Consider the following 23,209-nt stretch of genomic DNA (forward strand, 5'->3'; position numbering starts at 1 on the left):
AGTGGTTAAAGGCTTTTTTTGATTGGTGGTCTGGATGACAAAATTCTCCTGTTTGCTCAGTTCTACCTTTATGTAATGTGAAATTTTCACAAGGCTTAGGAAATGTCCTCTCTTCTTACCATCAAAATCCTTAATGCTGAGTTCACACCTATGAGATGGATGCGGATTTCCCTGTATCCAATTCTCATAGCAGGAGAATGTGACTGGCTCTCTATGGAGCCGGTTCACATATCTCCAGGGGGGCTGCGGAGCGCACTGCACAAAAAACTCTGCATCTTTGGCTCCGTTTCAGGGTCGAATTCAGGCAAAGATTCGGCCCTGAAATGGAAAACAGCGATGCACAGCATTCCTGTGCGATTCCGTGGCCGGATTAGGTGTGAATTGAGCATGAAATGGGGGGAGAAGGATCCTTTTAGTTTCCTAGATGCCTAAAGACATGTTTTCCGGTATACTGAAGCCACCAAAGATTTGAAAAAGGAGCGCAGCCTGTTCTTCACTTCCTGGGAGTTCAAATGAGTCTAAAAGCTACAAAAAAAATTGACTGAAGGAGAAATCTAGTGAACGTCTCTTCTTGTAACTTTGTCCTCCGAGTCCCTGTGGAATGCGTTCTAGGGAAACGTTTCTTTCTATGAGAAAAAAAAAAAGTATAGATTCTTCTTTAAATAGTAGCTATTGAGCCATTTTATCAGTCCATGTATCAATCTGTGACCTCTCTGATCATACAGTATTTCACAAAAGTAAGTACACCCCTCACATTTTTGTAAATATTTTATTCTATCTTTTCATGTGACAACACTGAAGAAATTACGCTTTGCTACAATGTAAAGTAGTGAGTGTACAGTTTATATAACGGTGTACATTTGCTGTCCCCTCAAAATAACTCAACACACAGCCATTAATGTCTAAACTTCTGCAACAAAAAGGAGTACACCCCTAATGGTAAATGTCCAAATTGGGCCCAAAATGTCAATATTTTGTGTGGCCACCATTATTTCTCTTTCGTTCATTGACGGACACAGCACTTTAAAGGGGTTGTAAAGTAAAAATTTTAATTTTTTTAAAATAACAAACATGTCATACTTACCTCCACTGTGCAGCTCGTTTTGCACAGAGTGGCCCCGAACCTGCTCTTCTGGGGTCCCTCGGCGGCTGTCTCTGCTTCCTCCCGCAGGTACTTCTCACGTTAATGCGAGCTCCCTCGCATTGGTGAGAAGCACTGTGGGCGCGCTCCCGTGATACAGCCGGCGGCTATAGCCGCTCGCTGTATCACAAGGCCCCGCCCCCCGGCGCGCTGCGTCATTGGATGTGATTGACAGCAGCGCGAGCCAATGGCTGCGCTGCTTTCAATCCATCCACTCCAGCCAATCAGCGGCCAGGCTGAGCGGCGAAGAGGACGGCGGGGGCGAGCGCGGGATTTTCGAGGGGTCAGGTAAGTAAAACGGGGGGACTGGGGGCGCCAGCAGTGTGAGATGTTTTTTCACCTTAATGCATAGAATGCATTAAGGTGAAAAAACATTTACCTTTACAACCCCTTTAATCTTGACCTTAGGGTTATATCGCCACTTTTAGGAGAGGACTAGGCAGAACACATAAAAAAACAAGCACAGTACTACCCAGAGGGTGGTCCTACTGGCTATAACCCCTTCCCAACAGCTCCGTTTTTTTTCTGCCTAGTCTAGGCCTTCCGGCTCGTCGGGTGGCCCTGTTTGGGGCAGTACAGGACTTACTGCTGCATGGGATGATAGTACCTGTACCGATGTCTGAAAGGTTTCAGGGATTCTACTCCAATCGGGTTGTAATCCCACAGAAGGAAAGGGTCCGTCTGGTCCTGGATTACAAGGCCCTCAATTGTTCTGTGAAGGTTCAGAGGTTCAGGATTGAATCCGTTATGTGGTCGCTGCACACCAAAGGTTCCTGCGATTTTGTGGTCGGGGACAAGCACTACCAGTTGGTAGCCCTTCCCTTTTGGCCTAGCATTGACACAAGGGTCTTCACCAGGTCCTGGCTCAGATTCTGGCATTGCTGAAGCAACAAGAGTTCACGATCGTGGGTTACCAGGACGATTTCCTCCTGAGGGCGGCTTCTGCCTCAGGACTAAGGGAGGAGGTGGCGATCACCACGCAGACTCTTCAGGAGTTTGGCTGGGTGTTGAATCTCCAGAAGTCTGTGTTGCTGCCGACCCAGTGCCTTTAGTGCTTGGGATTGATTCTAGATTCCCCAAAGGCCAGTCTTTCTTCCTTCAAGCAAGCTGAAGCTCTCCAATCCACGGTGCGGTTACCAATGTCCCACAGGTGGTCGTCGCTGCGTTTCTGCATGCTGGGCCTCATGGTAGCCACTTTCGAGACGGTGCCGTATGCTCAATTCCACACTTGACAAAAACAAGATACATATGCATTTTTGTATAGTGTGACTTCTCCTGACTATCTTCCCCTGAGGAAGGGACGCTAATGTCCCGAAACACATCGGGCTGTCTGGATGTTATGAGAACACAATTTGTCAATTTTACCTATGTTTATTGGGTTTGATACAACTTTGTAATATGTGTATTTATTCCAATAAAATTATTTTGTAAAAAACTTTAATTTTTGTTGCTCTAAAAGTCCCACCTTGCTGGTGGGTATTTCTCTTGCTTCTGGTAAATAAGGGATGTTGGCAACTTTAGTGATATAGGTGGATGTTCTTTCTTTTTTATTGATTCAATTCCACACTTGGGTCTTGTAGAAAGAGATCCTGTCCAAATGGGACAAGTCTCCGACATCCCCGGATTATCAAATCCAGGTGGGCCAGCTAGCCAGGGCTGCGTCTTTCTGGTGGCTGAGGTCCCCGGCCCTTTGGTCTGGGAAATCGTTCCTTCCTCTTCATTGGACAGTAATCAGGACGGATATCAGCCGGACTGGCTTGGGGGGGGGAATTTTTGGCATCCAGTCGTCCTAGGGTTGCTGGAGCACAGACCTTGTGTGAAGCTGTAATGCCTCACATCGGCTGCGGTGCCGACTTCGCTGTACTCCAGGACAGTTAAGTGTCCTATTATTAAAAGTCAGCAGTTGCAGTCGTAGCTGCTGGCTTTTAATTTTTGCAGCGGCGGGCGGACCTCCACTTTAAGGGCACTTTCAGTGATGATCCGCCCCATGGATATCCACTTGCGATCCCCGCTGAGCAGGAAGGTGAAGGGTCTGTCTCTGCACACTGCAAAGGGGCGGACCTGTCAGAGCGCCGATCTCCCCTATGGGGAACCGGATGAGGACGGACCGCAGAGTCCGTCCCCCCCAATCCGATGACGTATGGAAAAGCAGGTTTTTCCTCCGTCACACTTTTTCGGATCGGAGCGGGTCGGATGTCAGCGGACTTGTCACCGCTGACATCCGACACTCCATAGACCTCTATGGGGCATCCATTCAGGTCCACCTAAAAAACTGACAGGCGGAACTGAACGGATCGGCCGTGTGAAAGAGGCCTAAGTCAGAATTGATTTGTTTTTAGTATAATTATATGTGGTTCGTTTTTTTCTTAGTGCTGTCTTACCTCTGTAATGCCTCCCAAGAGGAAGCACAGTGCAATATTTTTTATTTGTCCGAGTAATAATAGTAAGTTTTTGTTTATTCATTCATTCGTCTTAGTACCCATGCAAAAACCAAGTCCTGTTTATTTTGTCCCAAAGCATGGTCTCCACTCGCTGCCTCCTTAACCCGTACAATTGAAATCCAGGCCATTCATCTTGCTAGTCTTCATCCCATCACCTGGAGCTCCAGCAAAGCTTTCTGGTGGGGCCGGTCCAGTAAAAATGATTGAATGTATTGGAAACAGAATAACCAAAAGCAATCAGCCTTCAGCTATTTACTAATGAACTCCCAGATGAATGACGCGTTGTATCAGAGTGTGTGTTTCACTCGGGGCTGTACATGAACTTAACACTTCTCTGGCAGTAGAAATAAATAAAGAGCTCACATCACACACACGCACCTTCACCGTATGCAGACCGCGGCCGTTCCACCGCACCGCCGAGAGGGGAAAGCCATATTTTAGCTGCGGGTGGGGGAATGGAGGTCACACAAAGGCTAGTCCTGTACTGTGAGTTGTAAATACAGTTCTGCTTAGACAAAGGGGGCTTTTTAATGAAGGCTCTTTCATGTAACAGTACATGTGGTCAGGTGTTTGCAAATAACGCCATGCGATTTTGTAGAGATGAGACCTTGTTTTCATTTTTCTTGTTTTATGCCCAAAACGAATGACTGTAAATGTATGTTGATAAAAGAATAATGACCTGTAAGGATCGGAGTATGTGGGCGATTAATAGTCATGTGTCAGAAATATCACAAAAATCCCTACTCGCATCTCAAACTGAACCTTTTCCTTTATCCACTTCAGCTCTGGAAGGTTTACCCCCCCCCCCTTCATGACCAGGCCATTTTTCTGATACTGCACTGCGTTGCTTTAACTAGTTCCTGACCGCCCACTGCAGTTGTACTGCGGCAAGTTGGCTCCCCTGCGGGAATCTCCATTTTACGTTGAGCGCATACGTGGTGATTTGTGGGCACGCGTTCGCTCCATTCACGAACTGGGGGAGCCAACCAGCCTGTCCAACGGCAACCCACGATCGCTCCAGAGACATGCAGAACAGGGATCTGTCAGTGTAAACTAACAGATCTCCATTCTGTCAGGGGAGGGTAGAGAGATCACCTGTTCCTAGTGATTAGCAGCAGCGTTTTCTCTCTACTTGTCAGCCCAGCACCCATACAGTTAGAAACACCTCCCGGGGGACACTTAACCCCTTGATCGCCCCCTAGTTTTAACCCCTTCCCTGCCAGTGACATTTATACAGTACAGTGGCTATTTTTAGGACTGACCGTTGTATAAATGTCAGTGGTCGCAGTAAATCGCAGTCCCGATAAAAATCGCAGATCACATTACTAGTATAAAAAAAAAAAAAATGCCATAAATATATCCCCTGTTTTGTAGACGCTATAACTTTTGCGCAAACCAATCAATATAAGCTTATTGCAATTTTTTTTTATTTTTTCCAAAAAATATTTTGAAGAATACATATCGGTCTAAACCGATAAAGATTGTTTTTTATTTGGGGATATATATATAATAGCAAAAAGTAAAAAAATATTGTTCGTGTTTTTTTTTTTTTTTTTCATAGTGCAAAAAATAAACTGCAGAGGTGATCAAATAGCACCAAAAGAAAGCTCTATTTGTGGTGAAAATAGGACATCAGTTTTGTTTGGGTACAACGTCTCATGACCACGCAATTATCAGTTAAAGCAACGCAGTGCTGTATCACAAAAAATGACCTGGTCATTAATGGGGCAAATAGCCTGGTCCTTAAATGGTTAACTGACAATTGCGCAGTCGTGTGGCGTTGTACCCAAATAACATTGATGTCCTTTTTTTTTCCCACAAATAGAGCTTTCTTTTGGTGCTATTTGATCACCTCTGCGTTTTTTTTTTTTATTTTTTTTTTAATAGTGCAAAAAAAGGGCATTTTGAAAAAAAAATTTTACTTTCTGCTATAAAACATATCCAATAAAAGTAAAGAAAAATCCATGTTTTGACAAGGAGACACCCTCCCCCCCCCTCCCCTGCCAGAGCACTCCTGTCAGCGCTCTCAGCCATTGGCTGTTCTAGAGCCAGTCGGCTGTTGGTTTTCCAGCATGCTCGTCAGACAGAAGGCTGGCCTGACTGCCATACACATGTCAAATGTTGGCTGTTTTTTTTTTTTTTTTTTTTTTTTTTTTTTATTGAACCGACCGATGTGGCCGGTCACTGACTCCTCCCAGATCAGATTTTTATCACAGTGCAAGATTTCATGAGCCAGATTACCCAATTATTTGCCAACTTGGATCGCAGAGGCTACAAGTGCTCTCACATTCCCTCTCCTAAAGATTCTTTGTCTGATTTGCCCATGGCTCTCGTTTCTAAGTCGGACACAGAAACGTATTCCGAGTTGCTTCAGTCCTTGACTAATGAGCTTGTGCAGATAGTCGGAAAATCTACCTCTAATACAGTGGTTCTCAACCTGGGGATTGAATGATGATTTGCCAGGGGTCACCGAATCCTGGGCTGTTCCTGAAGCCCGTACCATTCTCCCAGCCTTTTCACGGCCGCCCTGCTGAGCTGTTCCTGAAGCCCCCGCGGCCACCCATTTAGCCTCTTTGTAGCTGCCCATTCAGTTCATGGCGTAGAGACTAGAGGTCAGCTCACTGATGAGGCATGTGAAGTGGGAGGGGCTGAAGGATATCTCCTTATTTCTGCATAGATGTCACTGCTTAAAAAAACTACAGGAGGGGGCGGAGACAAAACCAGTCACCTTACACAAGAAGAGAGCAGAGCTGTAGAAGGGGCCCAACAGGTTGGCGGCACAGTGGTGTAGTGGTTAGCACTCTCACCTAGCAGTAAAAATGGTCACTGGTTCAAATGCCAACCACAACACTACCTGCCTGGAGTTTACATGGTTTCCTCTGGGTACTCCAGTTTCCTCCCGCACTCCAAAGACATGCTGGTAGTTTAATTGGCTTCTGTCCAAAAATTGACCCTAGTATATGAATGTGAGTTGGGGACCTTGGATTGTGGACACTTTGAGGGTAGGGACCAATGTGAGTGTGCGATGTATGTGTGGAGTGCTGTGTAAATTGACGGCACTATATGGATACCTTTGGTAATATAATAGATGAGTATCTTAATGAGACACAATGTACAGGGATAGGGAAAATTGTAGATACTAAAGTTGAACTGGATGGACTGGTGTCTTTATTCAACCTTACTAACTGTAACTATGCTACGAGACATCACAAAGTCGGAGACAGTCTAAGTAACACTACCTGTGATTATAGTTGCCATTAAAACTCCTCACTACAGTTCTGAGATCAGCAGATGACCCTTATCAAGAGCACCTACGTTGGCTGATCAGAACTCCCCTAAGTACTGCCACTCATCCCAGCTGCCCACCACCCCCCACCAAGGCGTAAGAGAAGGAATAAAAATAGAGAATACATGGAAAGGAGAGAAAAAAGGGGGGGGGGGGGGCGCAATGTAAAAGAGAGAGAAAGAATAGGAGAAAGAACTAGAAAGAGCTAGAGAGAGGGATGGGGGGGGGGGGGCAAAAAATTGGGATAGAGAGAGATAAAAGGGAAAGAAAGGAGAATGGAGAGAGAGAGAGAGTGATGCATCCTAAAATGTACCATATGGAGTTTTAATACTGTACTGAGTGGAAGGGACTCGGGGAGTGCTAAATGTCCGTGGGTTACGAAACGCTACGAAAATAATTTTACTGTTGGGGGTCCCCTCCACTTGGGAAATTTTTATGGAAGGGTCAGGGCACGAGAAAGGTTGAGAACCACTGATCTAATGTGTTTCCTGGGATCCAGCACCATTTATTTACTGGTGGCTGATAGGAATTATTCCTGACCCACAGCGAGTGTTTGCCATGAGCTTCCAAAGCCCCCGCTAGTTTCAGAGGACCACTTTCTGAATGTAACAATCCATACTTTAAGAATCAAGCTGAGAACATGAGCAGACAACCACAAGCATGATAAATATTGTACTATTACTTAGAATTAATGGACAGTACAATTTGCAGGTCACACCATGGGAGGCCAATGTGTGAAACTTTATACTTGACTTCTGTCATCGTAAAAAACGTGATTTGTGTCTTGCAGGATTCAGCAGACAAATCATAGGCATCCTTAACAAGCATAAGATCCAATTTAGCAGTTTTGATATATTGTCTGATGAGGAAGTGCGGCAGGGACTAAAGACCTTCTCCAACTGGCCCACTTATCCCCAGGTGTATGTCAATGGAGAGCTAATTGGAGGACTGGACATTGTCAAGGTGAGTAGAGGCAATGACTCCAGTGTCATTCTATTGGCAGGATACAAATGCAGTACTTAACCAAGGCTCTCATTTACAGGAGATGGAGGCATCAGGGGAGCTAGATACGGTGTGTCCCAAGGCCCAGAGTCTGGAAGACAGGTAAAGACCCTCCTTTTATATGAAAAACAAAGACCTTTCCAAGAATACATGATAAAAAACGACCAACTGTGGGACTTTTAAAGTGTCGATAAAGGAATGAAAAATTTTGTATTTTTAATTATAAAAATATTTTATTAATGTCAATAAAAACATTTTTCATAAAAAACAAACCAAAAAAAAACACTTATTTGCATGTCAAATTCAAATCATATATTCAGTACAGGCACTACTCACTTTACATGTTTTGCTTCGAGTGAGCTTCTTCATGAGATTCTAGAGTGCTGTATGAAATTACAAGTATGCAAACTTTACACAGTATGACGCCTAGGCATTTTGATTATTGAATATTTCCAGCAGACGACTCCATGTCATGAGCATAACCACAAGGGGGCGATGTACACAAAATAACTGGATCCTGAATGAATGTTGATAGGATAAATAAAGTTGAAAAGTTATCATTCAAGCTAGTATATTGGCCTGAAAGCATTGACAAATTTGCTGGGTGTGGATATAGAGGAGCAGGATCCAGCTTTATTTTGGAAATCCCTCCACTAATAAACCCCCGGGAATTTAGTTATCCCACTGGAAGTGGCATCCAGAATGGCTTGCCTGCCGGTAGTATTAAGTTAAAAATGCGCAGGGAGAGGAGAGATAATACCCTCTCTCTCAGATCCTCTCATTCCTTTATTGACACCTTAAAAGTCCGACAGTTGGTCGTTTTTTCATGTATTCTTCATAAAAAATGGAATGTGGTGTCCTCTCTGACCAGGCAACACTTTATCTTTTTGAAAGAAATTTCCGAGCTGCGACCAACCGAATTGACCTGTCCAACATTATGCTTTCAAAGCGGGTTTAGTTGCACACATTTGCAAATGCATGTGTGAGCCACAGAGCCCTGGCAAGGCCCCCCATTTTCTGTGGACCTAAACTCTAACTTTTGTGAGTTTCCAAAAATGGAAGCACATGGATTTAAATGGACAGGTGTAGGGCAGATAAACCTGGAGGGGAGCTCACCCCTCCTTAAAGGCGCAGGGGCACAATGAACACCCAGCCCATAGCACTATGGCAGCAAAGGTGTCAGTGCTTTGCCTGGCCAATATAATTCATAGTACAAACAAGTGGTTACTGCCCCCCCCCCCCACCTACAACTGGTCACTGCAGCAAGGAGCATTGGAAAGGCAACGCATATAATAAAAACAAACATTTCCAAGCTCAACTGACCAACCAAATTGACCTGTCCAACAGTATGCGTTAAAAACGGGCAGAATATGGAATCCTTGGGGTAGTCCAAGTTTATCTAGCCATCCAGGAAAAATCAATGCCCTTTTTTTTAGATTAGAATTTCAGGGTATACAGTATCCCACAAAAGTGAGTACACCCCTCACATTTTTGTGAATATTTGTCATTTCTTCAGTGTTGTCACATGAAAAGAAATGGTAACTTTGCTACAATGTAAAGTAGTGAGTGTACAGCTTGTATAACAGTGTACATTTGCTGTCCCCTCAAAATAACTCAACACACAGCCATTAATGTCTAAACTGCTGGCAACAAAAGTACACCACTGAGGGGAAATGTCCAACTTGGGCCCAAAGTGTCAATATTTTGTGTAGCCACCATTATTTTCCAGCACTGCCTTAACCTTCTTGGCAGTGGAGTTCACCAGAGCTTCACAGGTTGCCACTGGAGTCCTCTTCCACTCCTCCATGATGACATCACGGAGCTGGTGGATGTTAGAGACCTTGCACTCTTGCTTCCGTTTGAGGATTCCCCACAGAGTCTCAATAGGGTTTAGGTCTGGAGACATGCTTGGCCAGTCCATTAGCAAGGCAGTGGTCATCTTGAAGGTGTGTTTGAGTCTGTTTATCATGATGGAATACTGCCCTGTAGCCCAGTCTCTGAAGCAAGGGGATGCTCTGCTTCAGTATGTCACAGTACATGTTGGCCTTCATGGTTCCCTCAGTGAACTGTAGCTCCCCAGTGCTGGCAGCACTCCTACAGCTCCAGACCATGACACTCCCACCACCATGCTTGACTGTAGGCAAGACACATTTGTCTTTGTACTCCTCACCTGGTTGCCGTGCCACACGCTTGACACCATCTGAACCAAATAAGTTTAGCTTGGTCTCATCAGACCACAGGACATGGTTCCAGTGATCAGTGTCCTTAGTCTGCTTGTCTTCAGTAAACGGTTTGTGGGCTTTCTTGTGCATCATCTTTGGAAGAGGCTTCTTTCTGGGATGACAGCCATGCAGACCAATTTGATGCAGTGTGCGACGTATGGTCTGAGCACTGACAGGCTGACCCCCCCCCCCCACCCCTTCAACCTCTGTGGCAATGGTGGCAGCACTCATATGTCTATTTCCCAAAGACAACCTCTGGATATGACACTGAGCATGTGCACTCAACTTCTTTGGACGATCATGGGGAGGCCTGTTCTGAGTGGAACCTGTCCTGTTAATCCACCGTATGGTCTTGGCCACGGTGCTGCAGCTCAGTTTCAGGGTCTTGGCAATCTTCTTATAGCCTAGGCCATCTTTATGTAGAGCAACAATGCTTTTTTTTCAGATCCTCAGAGAGTTCTTTGCCATGCCATGTTGAACTTCTAGTGACCAATATGAGAGTGGGAACCCCAAATTTAACAAATCTTCTCCCTTGTAACACTAACAAGTCACATGACACCAGGGAGGGAAAATGGCTAATTGGGCTCAATTTGGATATTACTTTTGTTGCCAGCAGTTTAGACAATAATGCAGGGGTAGGCAACCCCCGGCACGGGTGCTGCAAGCTGCTCGCAAAGCCTCTTTTGCCGGCACTCGACTCCCTCTCCATGGGCAGGGAAGTCTCAGTGAGACACTAACAAATTCCCCACACTGCACCTGCACTGAGGGGGAGGCACTGCGCCCCCACACATTGTAAAAGATGGGAAACATCGTTTGGTTCTCTAACTTTGCTGTAGCTGCGATTGTCAGCTTTTGTGATGGGGAAGAGATTGGGTGCAGTTCTGCTAGGGAGGTGGTACCTTTTTCTATGAGGAGGACTGTCATTGGCCCCTGCTAAAGCCAGTCGCAGTCCTGTTAGCCCCGTCCACCATCTGGAGGAAGAGGACTCGCTTGGTTGCCACTACCAATCTCAGAAAGAAGAGATTTCACTGTGATTGAGAGAACCACAATCGGGTGACAGTTTGTGGTTATGTGTCCCTTTAAGCCAGAGCCAGTATTCAGCGCAATGAAAACCACACGCAACTTTTGCTGCGGCGCAGAGTGACATACTTTTTCTCACCTGCAGAGGCCAACTTATCCTGCACACAGGCCCACTGCTTTCAGAAAATACCCCTGACCTGAGCTCATCATTGCGCATCCATTCCAGATGCTTGTATATGACATCCCATACATCACGTACATCCCATATCGTCACATACATCCAATACATCCCATACAAGCACGTGGACTGGATGCGAGAGGTTGATCGGCAGGATGAGTGTGCAAGGACAGGTAATGTGTCATCTCTGCTTCCTTTCACCACTCTGCATATCACACGTATCATGGATGAGAAGAGGGTACTACAGTGGAGCAGATGAGCAGGAGGATACAGCGGTGGGAAAAATTAGCAGGAGGGGTTCAGAGTGGGGACAGAAGAGCAGGAGGGTACAGCGGTGGGGCAGATGTGAAAAGAGGTGTATTGGTGGGACAGAAGAGCAAGGGGGTACAGTGGTGGGAGGGATGAGAAGGGGGTTCAGCGGTGGGACAAAATGAGCAGGGGGTTACAGTGGTGGGACAGATTTGCAGGGTGGACAGTGATCTGAGGTGTGAAGGTGTATGAATTGGGGCTGGTCTGAGGCGAGAGTCTAGTGATGTGACTGGCCTCAGGTGATACACACAGATGGAACAAATCTACAGCCCTACATCTATTCAACGTGCAGAATATACACAGAATATCTCACATTTGAAAAGCAGGAGGCAGGGAGTAGAAGTTACATCAGTGAGAAGAGCTTTGAAAGCTCCCCTCCCCTTCATACAGCACAAAGGAACAGAGCTGAGGCTGTCAATCAGACCGTGCCCTCCCCGTCACCATTTATCTCTTGGTGTCAGGAAAACTCATCAGAAGTGATTCATGCTGATGGCAGAGGAATGACACAGCAGACAGAAATTACATTTCGTGCTCTGGTTTGAGTACACACTATAGAGGGATATGCTTTGTTCTTATTTCATGTCTGAAGTTTACAACCACTTTAACCAGTTGCCTCCACCAGTTGGCTTCATAGGATGGCATCCCAGAACGTCCGCTCTCGCGCTCCCAGCGGCCTCCCCATGTTGCTAGGACATGGTGCGACCCCCGATTTCTGTAAAGAGTTGTGTCCATGGCTCTTTAACCATGTGATCGGCTGTGTCCAATCACAGCCGGTCACATGTAAACACGAAGATGCCGGTAATCAGTGGCATCTCCTCGAAGGGGGACATCTACACATGTAATCGGGGCGATCATCAGTGCCCTGATGCCAAGTGTCGCCAGTCAGTGCCCACCACTGCCCACAAGTGATGCCAGTCAGTCCTGGCTATCAGTGCTGCCCATTGCTGTCTATCAATGCCCATCACTACCACCTATCCATGCTGCCTATCAGTTCCCATCAGTGCCACTTAACAGTACCCATAAGTGTAGCATATTAGTGCTTCCTCATCAGTGCTGCCTCATCAGTGCCCATCAATACCACCATCATCAGCGCACATCAGTGAAGGAGAAAAATTACTTAGTTACAAAATTTACTGACAAACTAAGTAAAAATATATATTTTTCAAACTTTTTGGTCTTGCCACCAAAAGAAAGCTCTATTTGTGTGAAGAAAATGATAACAATTTCATATGGGTACAGTGTTGCATGACCGCGCCATTGTCATTCAAAGTGTGACAGCGCTGAAAAATGGCCTGGGCAGCAAGGGGGTGTGTATGCCCGGTAGGGAAGTGGTTAAGAGATGTGATTGACTGATGTGGTATACGCACAGTGTAAACAATGGTGCACAGTGCCCTATGTATACATAATCGCATGAGACGATTGGCTTCTGGGACAAGTTTTCATTTGTGAAAGTCGCCTGTTTTGCGCACTGTCAGCAGATTTCCCGTACCTGGTGACCAGATTACCCAAAATTCGGTTTAAATGGTAAAATATCGCCATAAAATCTTTCATTACTTAACATTCTATATTTTTCCAGACTCAAAGCACTTATTAACAAAGCTCCGGTAGTTCTCTTCATGAAAGGCAGCAAGCAGGTATGTGTGTATATATATAGGAATATGTAACATAGTATTACTGTATATGATTGTTTCTTCAGAAAGGGTTTAATAAACATGAGTGCTTTACCTTTGCTGTTTCCTATGTGCCTCCAGGTGGCCAAATGTGGATTTAGCCGTCAGATCCTTGAAATCCTCAATAACACGGGGTGAGTCGTGGAGCGTCTGCGGTTGGAGAGATGTAATTGATACCGTGTTTCCCCGAAAGTAAGACACCCCCGATTGTAAGACGTATCGGGAGTTTCAGAGGGGTCGGCTAATATAAGCCGTACCCCGAAAGTAAGACATATGTCTTACTTTCGGGGAAACACGGGGGTATTGCTGCCTCCAGTGGCGTACTAAGAGTGGGACGGGGGTGCGGGCCGCACCGGGTGCCACACCCTGGGGGGGTGCCAGGCCAGCGCCCTCCCCCTCCGACTGAAGAGACAGCGCCGTTCTGATCAGTCTCGGGCAGCGGCTGTCACTCACAGCCGAGCAGAGTGAAGCCGCCTCCCCCTCCTCTTGTATGGCTACACAGTGCTGTCCATAAAGGAGAAGGAGGGGGAGGCGGCTTCACTGAAGCCGCCTCCCCCTCCTCCTCCATACACAGCACTGTGTAGCCATACAAGAGGATGGGGAGGTGGCTTCACTCTGCTCGGCTGTGAGTGACAGCTGCTGCCCGAGACTGATCAGAACGGCGCGACGCAACCACAGAGAAGGGGATTATTGCGCCAGGTCCCGGATCACTGACGACAGGTGTCACTGGCTCTGTGTCCTCCCGGTACAGGTCAGTGCTGATACAGAGAGAGACCAAGGAGGGGGGGGGAGGGGGAGGGGGGGTGTGAAGAGATTCTCTGCAGCTCTTACGGTATTACCGGTATGTAACTGCAAGATGCATCTGAGGAGGACTACAAGTCCCAACATACCGGGCTGTGTGGGCTTACAGTTCTCCTCTGCTGAGCATAGCAGCTTTGTATGCTTGGACTTGTAGTCCTCCATAGTGCAGCCTTGCATGCTGGGACTTGTAGTGAGGTGTTTTTACATTTTAAGGTGGGGGGGGGGGTGCCAGGCATAGGATGTTAAATTTATGGTTAAAACAAAAAATTCGACAATTTTTTTCCAATATAAGACATACCCCGAAAGTAAGACATAGTGGGGCTTTTGGGGATAAAAAGAAAGTAAGACACTGTCTTACTTTCGGGGAAACACGGTATGCTTTGTTTGCCTGTAGTAAATACTAGGGATGAGCCGAACACCCCCCGGTTCGGTTCGCACCAGAACTTGCGAACGACCCCCGCGTTCGGTACGAACGTTAGAACCCCATTGAAGTCTATGGGACTCGAACGTTCGAATTGGAAAGTGCTAATTTTAACGGCTAATATGCAAGATAGTGTCCTAAAAAGGGTTTGGCGACCTGCCTCCTGCCTCAGGGGACATGGGTCACTGCAAAAAAAAGTTTTAAAAACTACCGTTTTGGCGGGAGCACTGATTTTAATGACGATTAAAGTGAAAAAAAAAAAGTGAAATATTCCTTTAAATATGGTGCCTGCGGGGTGTCTGTAGTATGCCTGTGAAGTGCCACGTGTTTCCCATGTTTAGAACAGTCCCTGCACAAAATTACATTAAACGGAAATAACACCATTTAAAACTGCTTGCGGTTTTAATGTTATATCTGGTTCCTGCAATATGGTTGAAAATCATGGAGAAACATGGCATGGGTAGCCCTCCCTGCCCATTACCAGCCTATTTGGGTCTTGTACGCATATTAAGGGGAACCCCGTACCCATATTAAAAAAAGGAAATGCGTGTGGCCCCCAGGCCCTATATACTCAGAACAGCAGTATACAGGCGGTGCAAACAAGACAGGGACTGTGTAGGTTTGTTGTGTTGAATCTGTTTGTCATTTTCAACCGGTACATTTTTAAAGTGTAGCTCCAGTCAAAAAAACTATCTTTAAGCTTTTTGGAAAACATAGGGAAGGGTTATCACCCCTGTATAATTTGTTTTGTCGTCCATCTTTTTTCATCTCACTTGCTGCTGTCTCCTTGCGTTTGCAAGTAGGAGATGTTTGTAAGTTGGATGTTTGAAAGTAGGGGCCTGCCCTATATTATAGCGGTATGTACTGGGTACAGAGCACGCAGACAGCACGCACTATCTCCTAACACTACTGACTGCAAGCTCTATTATTAACCACTTGTTAGCCCAATGTTTGCATAAAGTGAAAGATGAAGTTATGCTGAGTAAATAGATATCAAACATGTCACTCTTCAAAATTGCACATGCCCGTGGAATGGCGCCAAACGTCGCTACTTAAAAAATCCCCATAGGCGACGCTTTAAATATTTTTTTACTGGTTACATGTTTTGAGTTGCAGAGGAGGTCTAGGACTAGAATTATTGCTCTCGCTCTAACATTCTCAGCGATACCTCACATGTGTGGCACATGCGAGCACATGGGGACATGGGCGCTTTAATTTTTATTTTATTTTTTTTATTGTTCATTTTACTTTATTTATTTTAGTTTGACATTTTTTTTCCCAAAAATATATTTTTGATCACTTTTATTCCTATTACAAGAAATGTAAACATCCCTTGTAATAGGAATATGGGGTGACAGGTCCTCTTTACAGTGAAATCTGGGGGGTCAATATGACCCCACATCTCACCTCTAGGCTGGGAAGCCTGAAATAAAAAATAAAAAAAAGATTCTGGCTTTGATCGTACTGGCGAGTTGGTAGAAGCACCGGAGGGCGGTGAGGGGTGGGGGGCGTCTATGGCTGGGTATTTCAGGGTATCACCGAGTATGGCTGGGTATCTCTGAGTATGGCTGGGTATGGCAATTTATGGCAGGGTATTACAGAGTATTGGCGGGGTATTGGCGGGGTACTACAGAGTAATAGCAGGGTACTGCAGAGTATTGGGGGTACTGCAGAGTATTGGTGGGTACTGCAGAGTATTGGCGGGTACTGCAGAGTATTGGGGGGTTACTGCAGAGTATTGGGGGGTTACTGCAGAGTATTGGGGGGTTACTGCAGAGTATTGGGGGGTTACTGCAGAGTATTGGGGGGTTACTGCAGAGTATTGGGGGGTTACTGCAGAGTATTGGGGGGTTACTGCAGAGTATTGGGGGGTTACTGCAGAGTATTGGGGGGTTACTGCAGAGTATTGGGGGGTTACTGCAGAGTATTGGGGGGTTACTGCAGAGTATTGGGGGGTTACTGCAGAGTATTGGGGGGTTACTGCAGAGTATTGGCGGGGTACTGCACTGCAGAGTATTGGCGGGGTACTGCACTGCAGAGTATTGGCGGGGTACTGCACTGCAGAGTATTGGCGGGGTACTGCACTGCAGAGTATTGGCGGGGTACTGCACTGCAGAGTATTGGCGGGGTACTGCACTGCAGAGTATTGGCGGGGTACTGCACTGCAGAGTATTGGCGGGGTACTGCACTGCAGAGTATTGGCGGGGTACTGCACTGCAGAGTATTGGCGGGGTACTGCACTGCAGAGTATTGGCGGGGTACTGCAGAGTAATGGCGGGGTACTGCAGAGTATGCACTGGTACTGCAGAGTATTGGCAGGGAATTGAGGGGTTAAATTCGGTGAGCAGCGATGTGGGCACTGCAGATGCAGCCCACATCGCTGCTGACACCGATCTCTTTCCCCTCCGCTGTACCGATCGGTACAGAAAGGGGAGGGAGGAACAGGCGTCATAACATGACGCCGGTTTGTTTCCAAGTGATCACTCCGTCATTTGACGGAGCAATCACGTGGTAAACGGCCGCTATGAGCGGCCGTTTACCGTGATGCGCCGGGTCCTATGGACCCGGCGGTCACGGATGCTCTCGAGTGCGCACACCTCGGGGCACGCGAGAGCAGAATTCTGGGAGGCCGTTAATTAACGGCCTCTCTGAGTTAAACAACCGCCCTGAAGCCGTTAATCGGCAATGGGCAGTTGTTAAGTGGTTAAAGCTAGATCACTAGCTATATAGGTGAGGTGAATATAGTGGTGTATACTGCAGTCAGGGCACAGACAACAACCACTACACAGCAGCAAGATAGGAAATCAGCCAAAAACGATTGGTGTGTACTGTGTTGAAGGTACACAGAACACCCACTGCTTCAGATGCAAAGTAACACACTACAGGAGGCCGCCTTAAAGGCGGCCTTATATAGTGTGGGGCGTGCACTACACAGCCTGAGCTATGATTGGCCACAGGCAGGATGCCTGTGGCCAATCATGGCTCTCCTCGCTGCCGGCGCTGCGATTGGCCAAGCATGCGGGGTCACAGTGCATGCTTGGCCAATCATCGGGCAGCAATGCACTGCGCCAACGCAGTGCATTGTGGTCCGCGTGCGCGTCACTCGAATTTTGACGCGAACGGCCAAAAGGTTCGGAATTCGCCGAACGCACGAACAGCCAATGTTCGAGTCGAACGTACGTTCGACTCGAACACGAAGCTCATCCCTAGTAAATACTAATGTGCAGCTCCTGTTATTGACAACGTGTCATTTTTGCCCATCGGAGCAATTTTTCTTTATAGGCGGTGATTTATTCTGTTGTGCTGTTTTCATTTGTGTTACAGTTTAATGGATTGAAATTCTGTTGCATTGCACAGTTTTTGTTATGACTTTTTCATGTCACGTTGCAGAGTTTTCTGTACTGATGTGAGCGATTAACACCTTAAAGAGCTTACGCCATTTTTTTATTTATTTATTTTTTGGAATGGGCACACAGAGCTGTGACTTGGGTGCCCACATAGCAAGCTGCTTGCTGTGGGGGTACTCTGCAGAAGGGAGGGGCCAGGTAGGCATCTGAGGAAAGGAGGATCCGGGGCTGCTCTGTGCAAAGCCAACTACACAGAGCAGGTAAGTATAACATAACATGTTTGTTATTTTTAAAGAAAAAAACGATCCTTTAGTATCACTTTAGGACTTGGTTGACCTTCAGCAACATTTCCTATGAAGCCCCCTATGCAATTTTCTATGTTCTGAATAGTACATAATTCCTCCTTTTTTTAAATGCTGCACCCCCTACCATTACACGTTCAGCTGGGGAGGGGGGCAGGCACCTCTGCAAAAACATCTGCCTTTGATCCCCTGCCATTCCCTAGTGGCTACTGTGGCTGCTCTCTCCTTTTCTAGCACAGTTTGCAGTGATTGCTAGGGGATGCACAATTGGGGCATGCAGCCTGTTCTGCAAAAGATTGGGGCGCCAGTGGATTATTTTTTTTCCTTTTTATGGTACTTCCCCCCCTCCTCTACAATGAACTATTTTTGCTATCCCATAGGGCACGGGTCACCAAATGTTATAAACAAAAGGCCAGTTTATTGTCCTTCAGACCTTGGGGGGGACCAGACAAGCTGTTTAAGGCACTGCCCCCAAAAAGTGTTGGCTTAAAGACCCCTTTCACACCACACCGCCCATTGCGTCGGCGGTAAAACTCCGCTATTTTTAGTGGTGTTTTACCGCCGGAATTGCGGCGCATTTTGGCCGCTAGAGGGGCGCTTTTACTAGCCAAGAAAGGGTTAAAACCGCCGGCAATACGCCGCAATAGCGGCGTTTTGCCGGCGGTATTACAGCGCTGCCCCATTTATTTCAATGGGGAGCAGCGGTGGAGGAGCGTTAAACACACCACTCCTTCACCGATCCAAAGAAGCTGCTGGCAGGACTTTTTTCTGACGTCCTGCCAGCGCACCGCTGTAGTGCTTTCACACTACACATAATGGTGCAGCTTCTTTAGGGGGGATTGCAGGTGCTATTTCTAACGCTACAGCGCCTGCAAAACGCCCTGGTGTGAAAGGGGTCAAAGAGAAACTCAATTTAAAATGTATTTTTAAAGTGTTACTAAACCCAGGACCCTGCATTCAGTATACAGTATCTAGGTGTACACAGAACATGGAAATGAAATGGTTTTAGTAAATATAAACTGCTAAATACCTTTTCTCATCAGCGGTATGTAGCAGTCTTGCGATTTCTATCAGTGTCTGGTTAAAGCTTGTAGAAAGAGTTTTCATTCTCCCATGATTGTCTTATGAGGATCGAAAGGGGAAAAAACTGCACTAAGAATAAAAACGCAAAAAAATTATTATAATTGGATGGACCAGTCCCAAAAGCGGCAATTTAAATGTGAGCTATATCACAAACGTAATGGAGAGGAGCAGAATTGCGCTAATTACAGTCCATATATCCAGTTGCAGGGCATGACAGTTCCAATACTTGCATGTGGCTGAAAAACTTCAAAGAAAGACACCACACTGGTGTAATCAGAGATGAGTGTCCCACCACCTCATAGAAAATACACTTACCAGATAGCAAGCAAATTTGGGCGGATGGCTTTAACCCAGCCCAGGCCTTTGCTTTCCGCATTTAGGATTCTGCATACAAGTTGATACGACTCTAAATTAGATACCAAGAAATCCGAAGCTCCGTCAGCGGGATGGTGGAGAGGTCACACCTCTGAGAGGAGGACAGGAGCGAGCAAGTATATCCATTGTTTAGTATGGAGCTACGGATTTCTTGGTATCTAATTGAGGGTCATATCAACCTGTATGCAGAATCCTGATCGCGGAAAGCAAAGGCCTGGGCTGGTTCAAAGCCATCCGCTCAAATTTGCTTGCTATCTGGTAAGCGTATTTTCTATGAGGTGGTGGGACACTTATCTGTGATTACAGCTAAGCTAATAAAAGGGTCTGGATGATATTAGTTATGGGGAAAGGTTGTGATCACTGAAGTTATTCTCTGTGGAGAAAAGACGCTTGAGAGAGGATATGATTTCAATTTATAAATACCGTACTGGTGACCCCACAATAGGAATAAAACTTTTTCATGGAAGGGAGTTTAACAAGACACGTGGCCACTCATTAAAATGAGAAGAAAAGAGGTTTAACCTTAAACTGCATAGAGGGTTCTTTACTGTAAGAGTGGCAAAGATGTGGAATTCCTTTCCATAGGCGGTGGTCTCAGCGGGGGGCATCGATAGTTTCAAAAAACTATTAGATAAGCACCTGAACGACCACAACATACAGGGATATACAATGTAATACTGACATATAATCACACATAGGTTGGACTTGATGGACTTGTGTCTTTTTTAAACTACGTCGAGGGTTCTATAAAAGCGGCAAAGGATGTGGAATTCCCTTCCACAGGCGGTGGTCTCAGCGGGGAGCATCGAAAATTTCAAGAAACTATTAGATAAGCACCTGAACGACCACAACATACAGGGATATACAATGTAATGCTGACATATAATCACACACATAGGTTGGACTTGTGTCTTTTTTTTTTTTCCAACCTCACCTACTATGTATTTCCAAGCATGGGGTCCTAGCTACTGATATTCGAATAGGCCATGACATGCAGATGAATGTTCAAATCCTGACTTATTTTTTTTATTTTAAAAAATGGTGGGTTTTACAGGTCTTCATTACATGTATGTTCTGCATAAAGAGTCAGTATTTACACGGATGGGACTCTGCATGCGTAGTTGCTTTAATTATAAAGTTCTCAGATACTTGTATAACACAATGTGTGCATTGGGTTTTTAGTGTTTATAAGTTCATCTATTAATATGTTCCCTTTTTTCTCTTTTTTTCCCCTCCAGTGCAGAATATGACACATTTGACATTCTGGAGGATGAAGAGGTGAGCTGGAAGAGATTGAGGGCCATCATTACACATGTTGGAGGTTTCTTTATGGCAGCTGTACTAGGACTTGTTTATAGATTTCAGTAGCTGTGGCTTGGTCCAGGGTGCCCAGGGCTCTAATATAAAGAAACTTTCTATCATTCAAACGTGCTAATGAATCTACACGTTCAACTTTTTTTTTCCATAAATTAGGAGTGAAGTTGATTAAGCTGCTGGTATTAGGGGTGCTCATCTTCACTGGTCTCATGATTCGATTATGATTGTCCTATCCACGATTCAATTCCGCGATGCATCACGATTGCTGCACGTGGTTTTTATCCAAAAATTCAAGCAGTCAGAACTCAATTTTTTTTCATTTTCTCTTAGCACAATATACTATTTGAGGAGGGTAATTCTCATAAGCATCCCAAAAGAGGGCTTTAAGTTATTCACGTCCACTACATTACAGAGAGAAAAACAGAGAGGCTTCTTTACTGTAAGAGCTGTGAATATGTGGAATAGACTAACTTTCACAAACGAGTTCTGGGTTGCTCAGTAGATTGTTTTAACAAAGACTTGAAACGCATTCTTGTCCTAAATACAATAAATATAAGTGATAGTGAAATAGGGGTGGTGGGGGATGGGATCAGACAGAGGGAGGGATAGTGGGATGGATGGGATTAGTGGCAGAAGGATTGATGGGATCAGTGGCAGAGGGATGGTGGTATCAGGGGCAGAAGGATGGTGGGATGGATGGCATCAGTGGCAGAGGAGGCATGGTGGTATGGATAGAATCGGTGGCAGAGGAATGTATGGGATCAGGGGCAGATGGATGGGGGTTGGATGGGAACAGTGGCGGAGGGATGGTGAGATGGGTGGGAACAGGGACAGAGGGATGGTGGTATGGATGGGATCAGTGGCAGAGGAGGGATGGATGGGATCAGGATGGTAGTGAGGGTGGAATGGGGATCAGTGGCAGTGGGAAAGGGGCAGAGGGCTGGTGGTATGGATGGGATCAGTGGCAGAGGGCTGGTGCTATGGATGGGATCAGTGGCAGAGGGCTGGTGCTATGGATGGGATCAGTGGCAGAGGGCTGGTGCTATGGATGGGATCAGTGGCAGAGGGCTGGTGCTATGGATGGGATCAGTGGCAGAGGGATGGTGCTATGGATGGGATCAGTGGCAGAGGGCTGGTGCTATGGATGGGATCAGTGGCAGAGGGCTGGTGGTATGGATGGGATCAGTGGCAGAGGGCTGGTGGTATGGATGGGATCAGTGGCAGAGGGCTGGTGGTATGGATGGGATCAGTGGCAGGGGGCTGGTGGTATGGATGGGATCAGTGGCAGGGGGCTGGTGGTATGGATGGGATCAGTGGCAGGGGGCTGGTGGTATGGATGGGATCAGTGGCAGGGGGCTGGTGGTATGGATGGGATCAGTGGCAGGGGGCTGGTGGTATGGATGGGATCAGTGGCAGGGGGCTGGTGGTATGGATGGGATCAGTGGCAGGGGGCTGGTGGTATGGATGGGATCAGTGGCAGAGGGCTGGTGGTATGGATGGGATCAGTGGCAGGGGGCTGGTGGTATGGATGGGATCAGTGGCAGGGGGCTGGTGGTATGGATGGGATCAGTGGCAGGGGGCTGGTGGTATGGATGGGATCAGTGGCAGGGGGCTGGTGGTATGGATGGGATCAGTGGCAGGGGGCGGGTGGTATGGATGGGATCAGTGGCAGGGGGCTGGTGGTATGGATGGGATCAGTGGCAGGGGGCTGGTGGTATGGATGGGATCAGTGGCAGGGGGCTGGTGGTATGCATGGGATCAGTGGCAGGGGGCTGGTGGTATGGATGGGATCAGTGGCAGGGGGCTGGTGGTATGGATGGGATCAGTGGCAGGGGGCTGGTGGTATGGATGGGATCAGTGGCAGGGGGCTGGTGGTATGGATGGGATCAGTGGCAGGGGGCTGGTGGTATGGATGGGATCAGTGGCAGGGGGCTGGTGGTATGGATGGGATCAGTGGCAGGGGGCTGGTGGTATGGATGGGATCAGTGGCAGGGGGCTGGTGGTATGGATGGGATCAGTGGCAGAGGGCTGGTGGTATGGATGGGATCAGTGGCAGGGGGCTGGTGGTATGGATGGGATCAGTGGCAGAGGGCTGGTGGTATGGATGGGATCAGTGGCAGGGGGCTGGTGGTATGGATGGGATCAGTGGCAGGGGGCTGGTGGTATGGATGGGATCAGTGGCAGGGGGCTGGTGGTATGGATGGGATCAGTGGCAGGGGGCTGGTGGTATGGATGGGATCAGTGGCAGGGGGCTGGTGGTATGGATGGGATCAGTGGCAGGGGGCTGGTGGTAT

The 23,209-nt window shown here is 46.8% G+C and overlaps 1 protein-coding gene across 1 annotated transcript in view; it reads left to right on the forward strand.

Moving 5' to 3' along the window:
- GLRX3 (glutaredoxin 3) overlaps nucleotides 1-23,209 on the forward strand; it is a 72,732-nt gene that overhangs the window by 43,169 nt on the left and 6,354 nt on the right. Inside the window, exons 5-9 of the mRNA XM_077455544.1 lie at nucleotides 7,659-7,831; nucleotides 7,911-7,972; nucleotides 13,176-13,233; nucleotides 13,351-13,403; nucleotides 20,837-20,876. Coding sequence (XP_077311670.1) covers nucleotides 7,659-7,831; nucleotides 7,911-7,972; nucleotides 13,176-13,233; nucleotides 13,351-13,403; nucleotides 20,837-20,876 — 386 coding nt within the window. The remainder of the gene's footprint in view (nucleotides 1-7,658; nucleotides 7,832-7,910; nucleotides 7,973-13,175; nucleotides 13,234-13,350; nucleotides 13,404-20,836; nucleotides 20,877-23,209) is intronic.

Source organism: Lithobates pipiens, unplaced genomic scaffold (assembly GCF_037356315.1).
Source record: "Lithobates pipiens isolate NorthernLeopardFrog02 unplaced genomic scaffold, aLitPip1_a1.2 Scaffold_25, whole genome shotgun sequence".
Taxonomy (NCBI): Eukaryota; Metazoa; Chordata; class Amphibia; order Anura; family Ranidae; genus Lithobates; species Lithobates pipiens.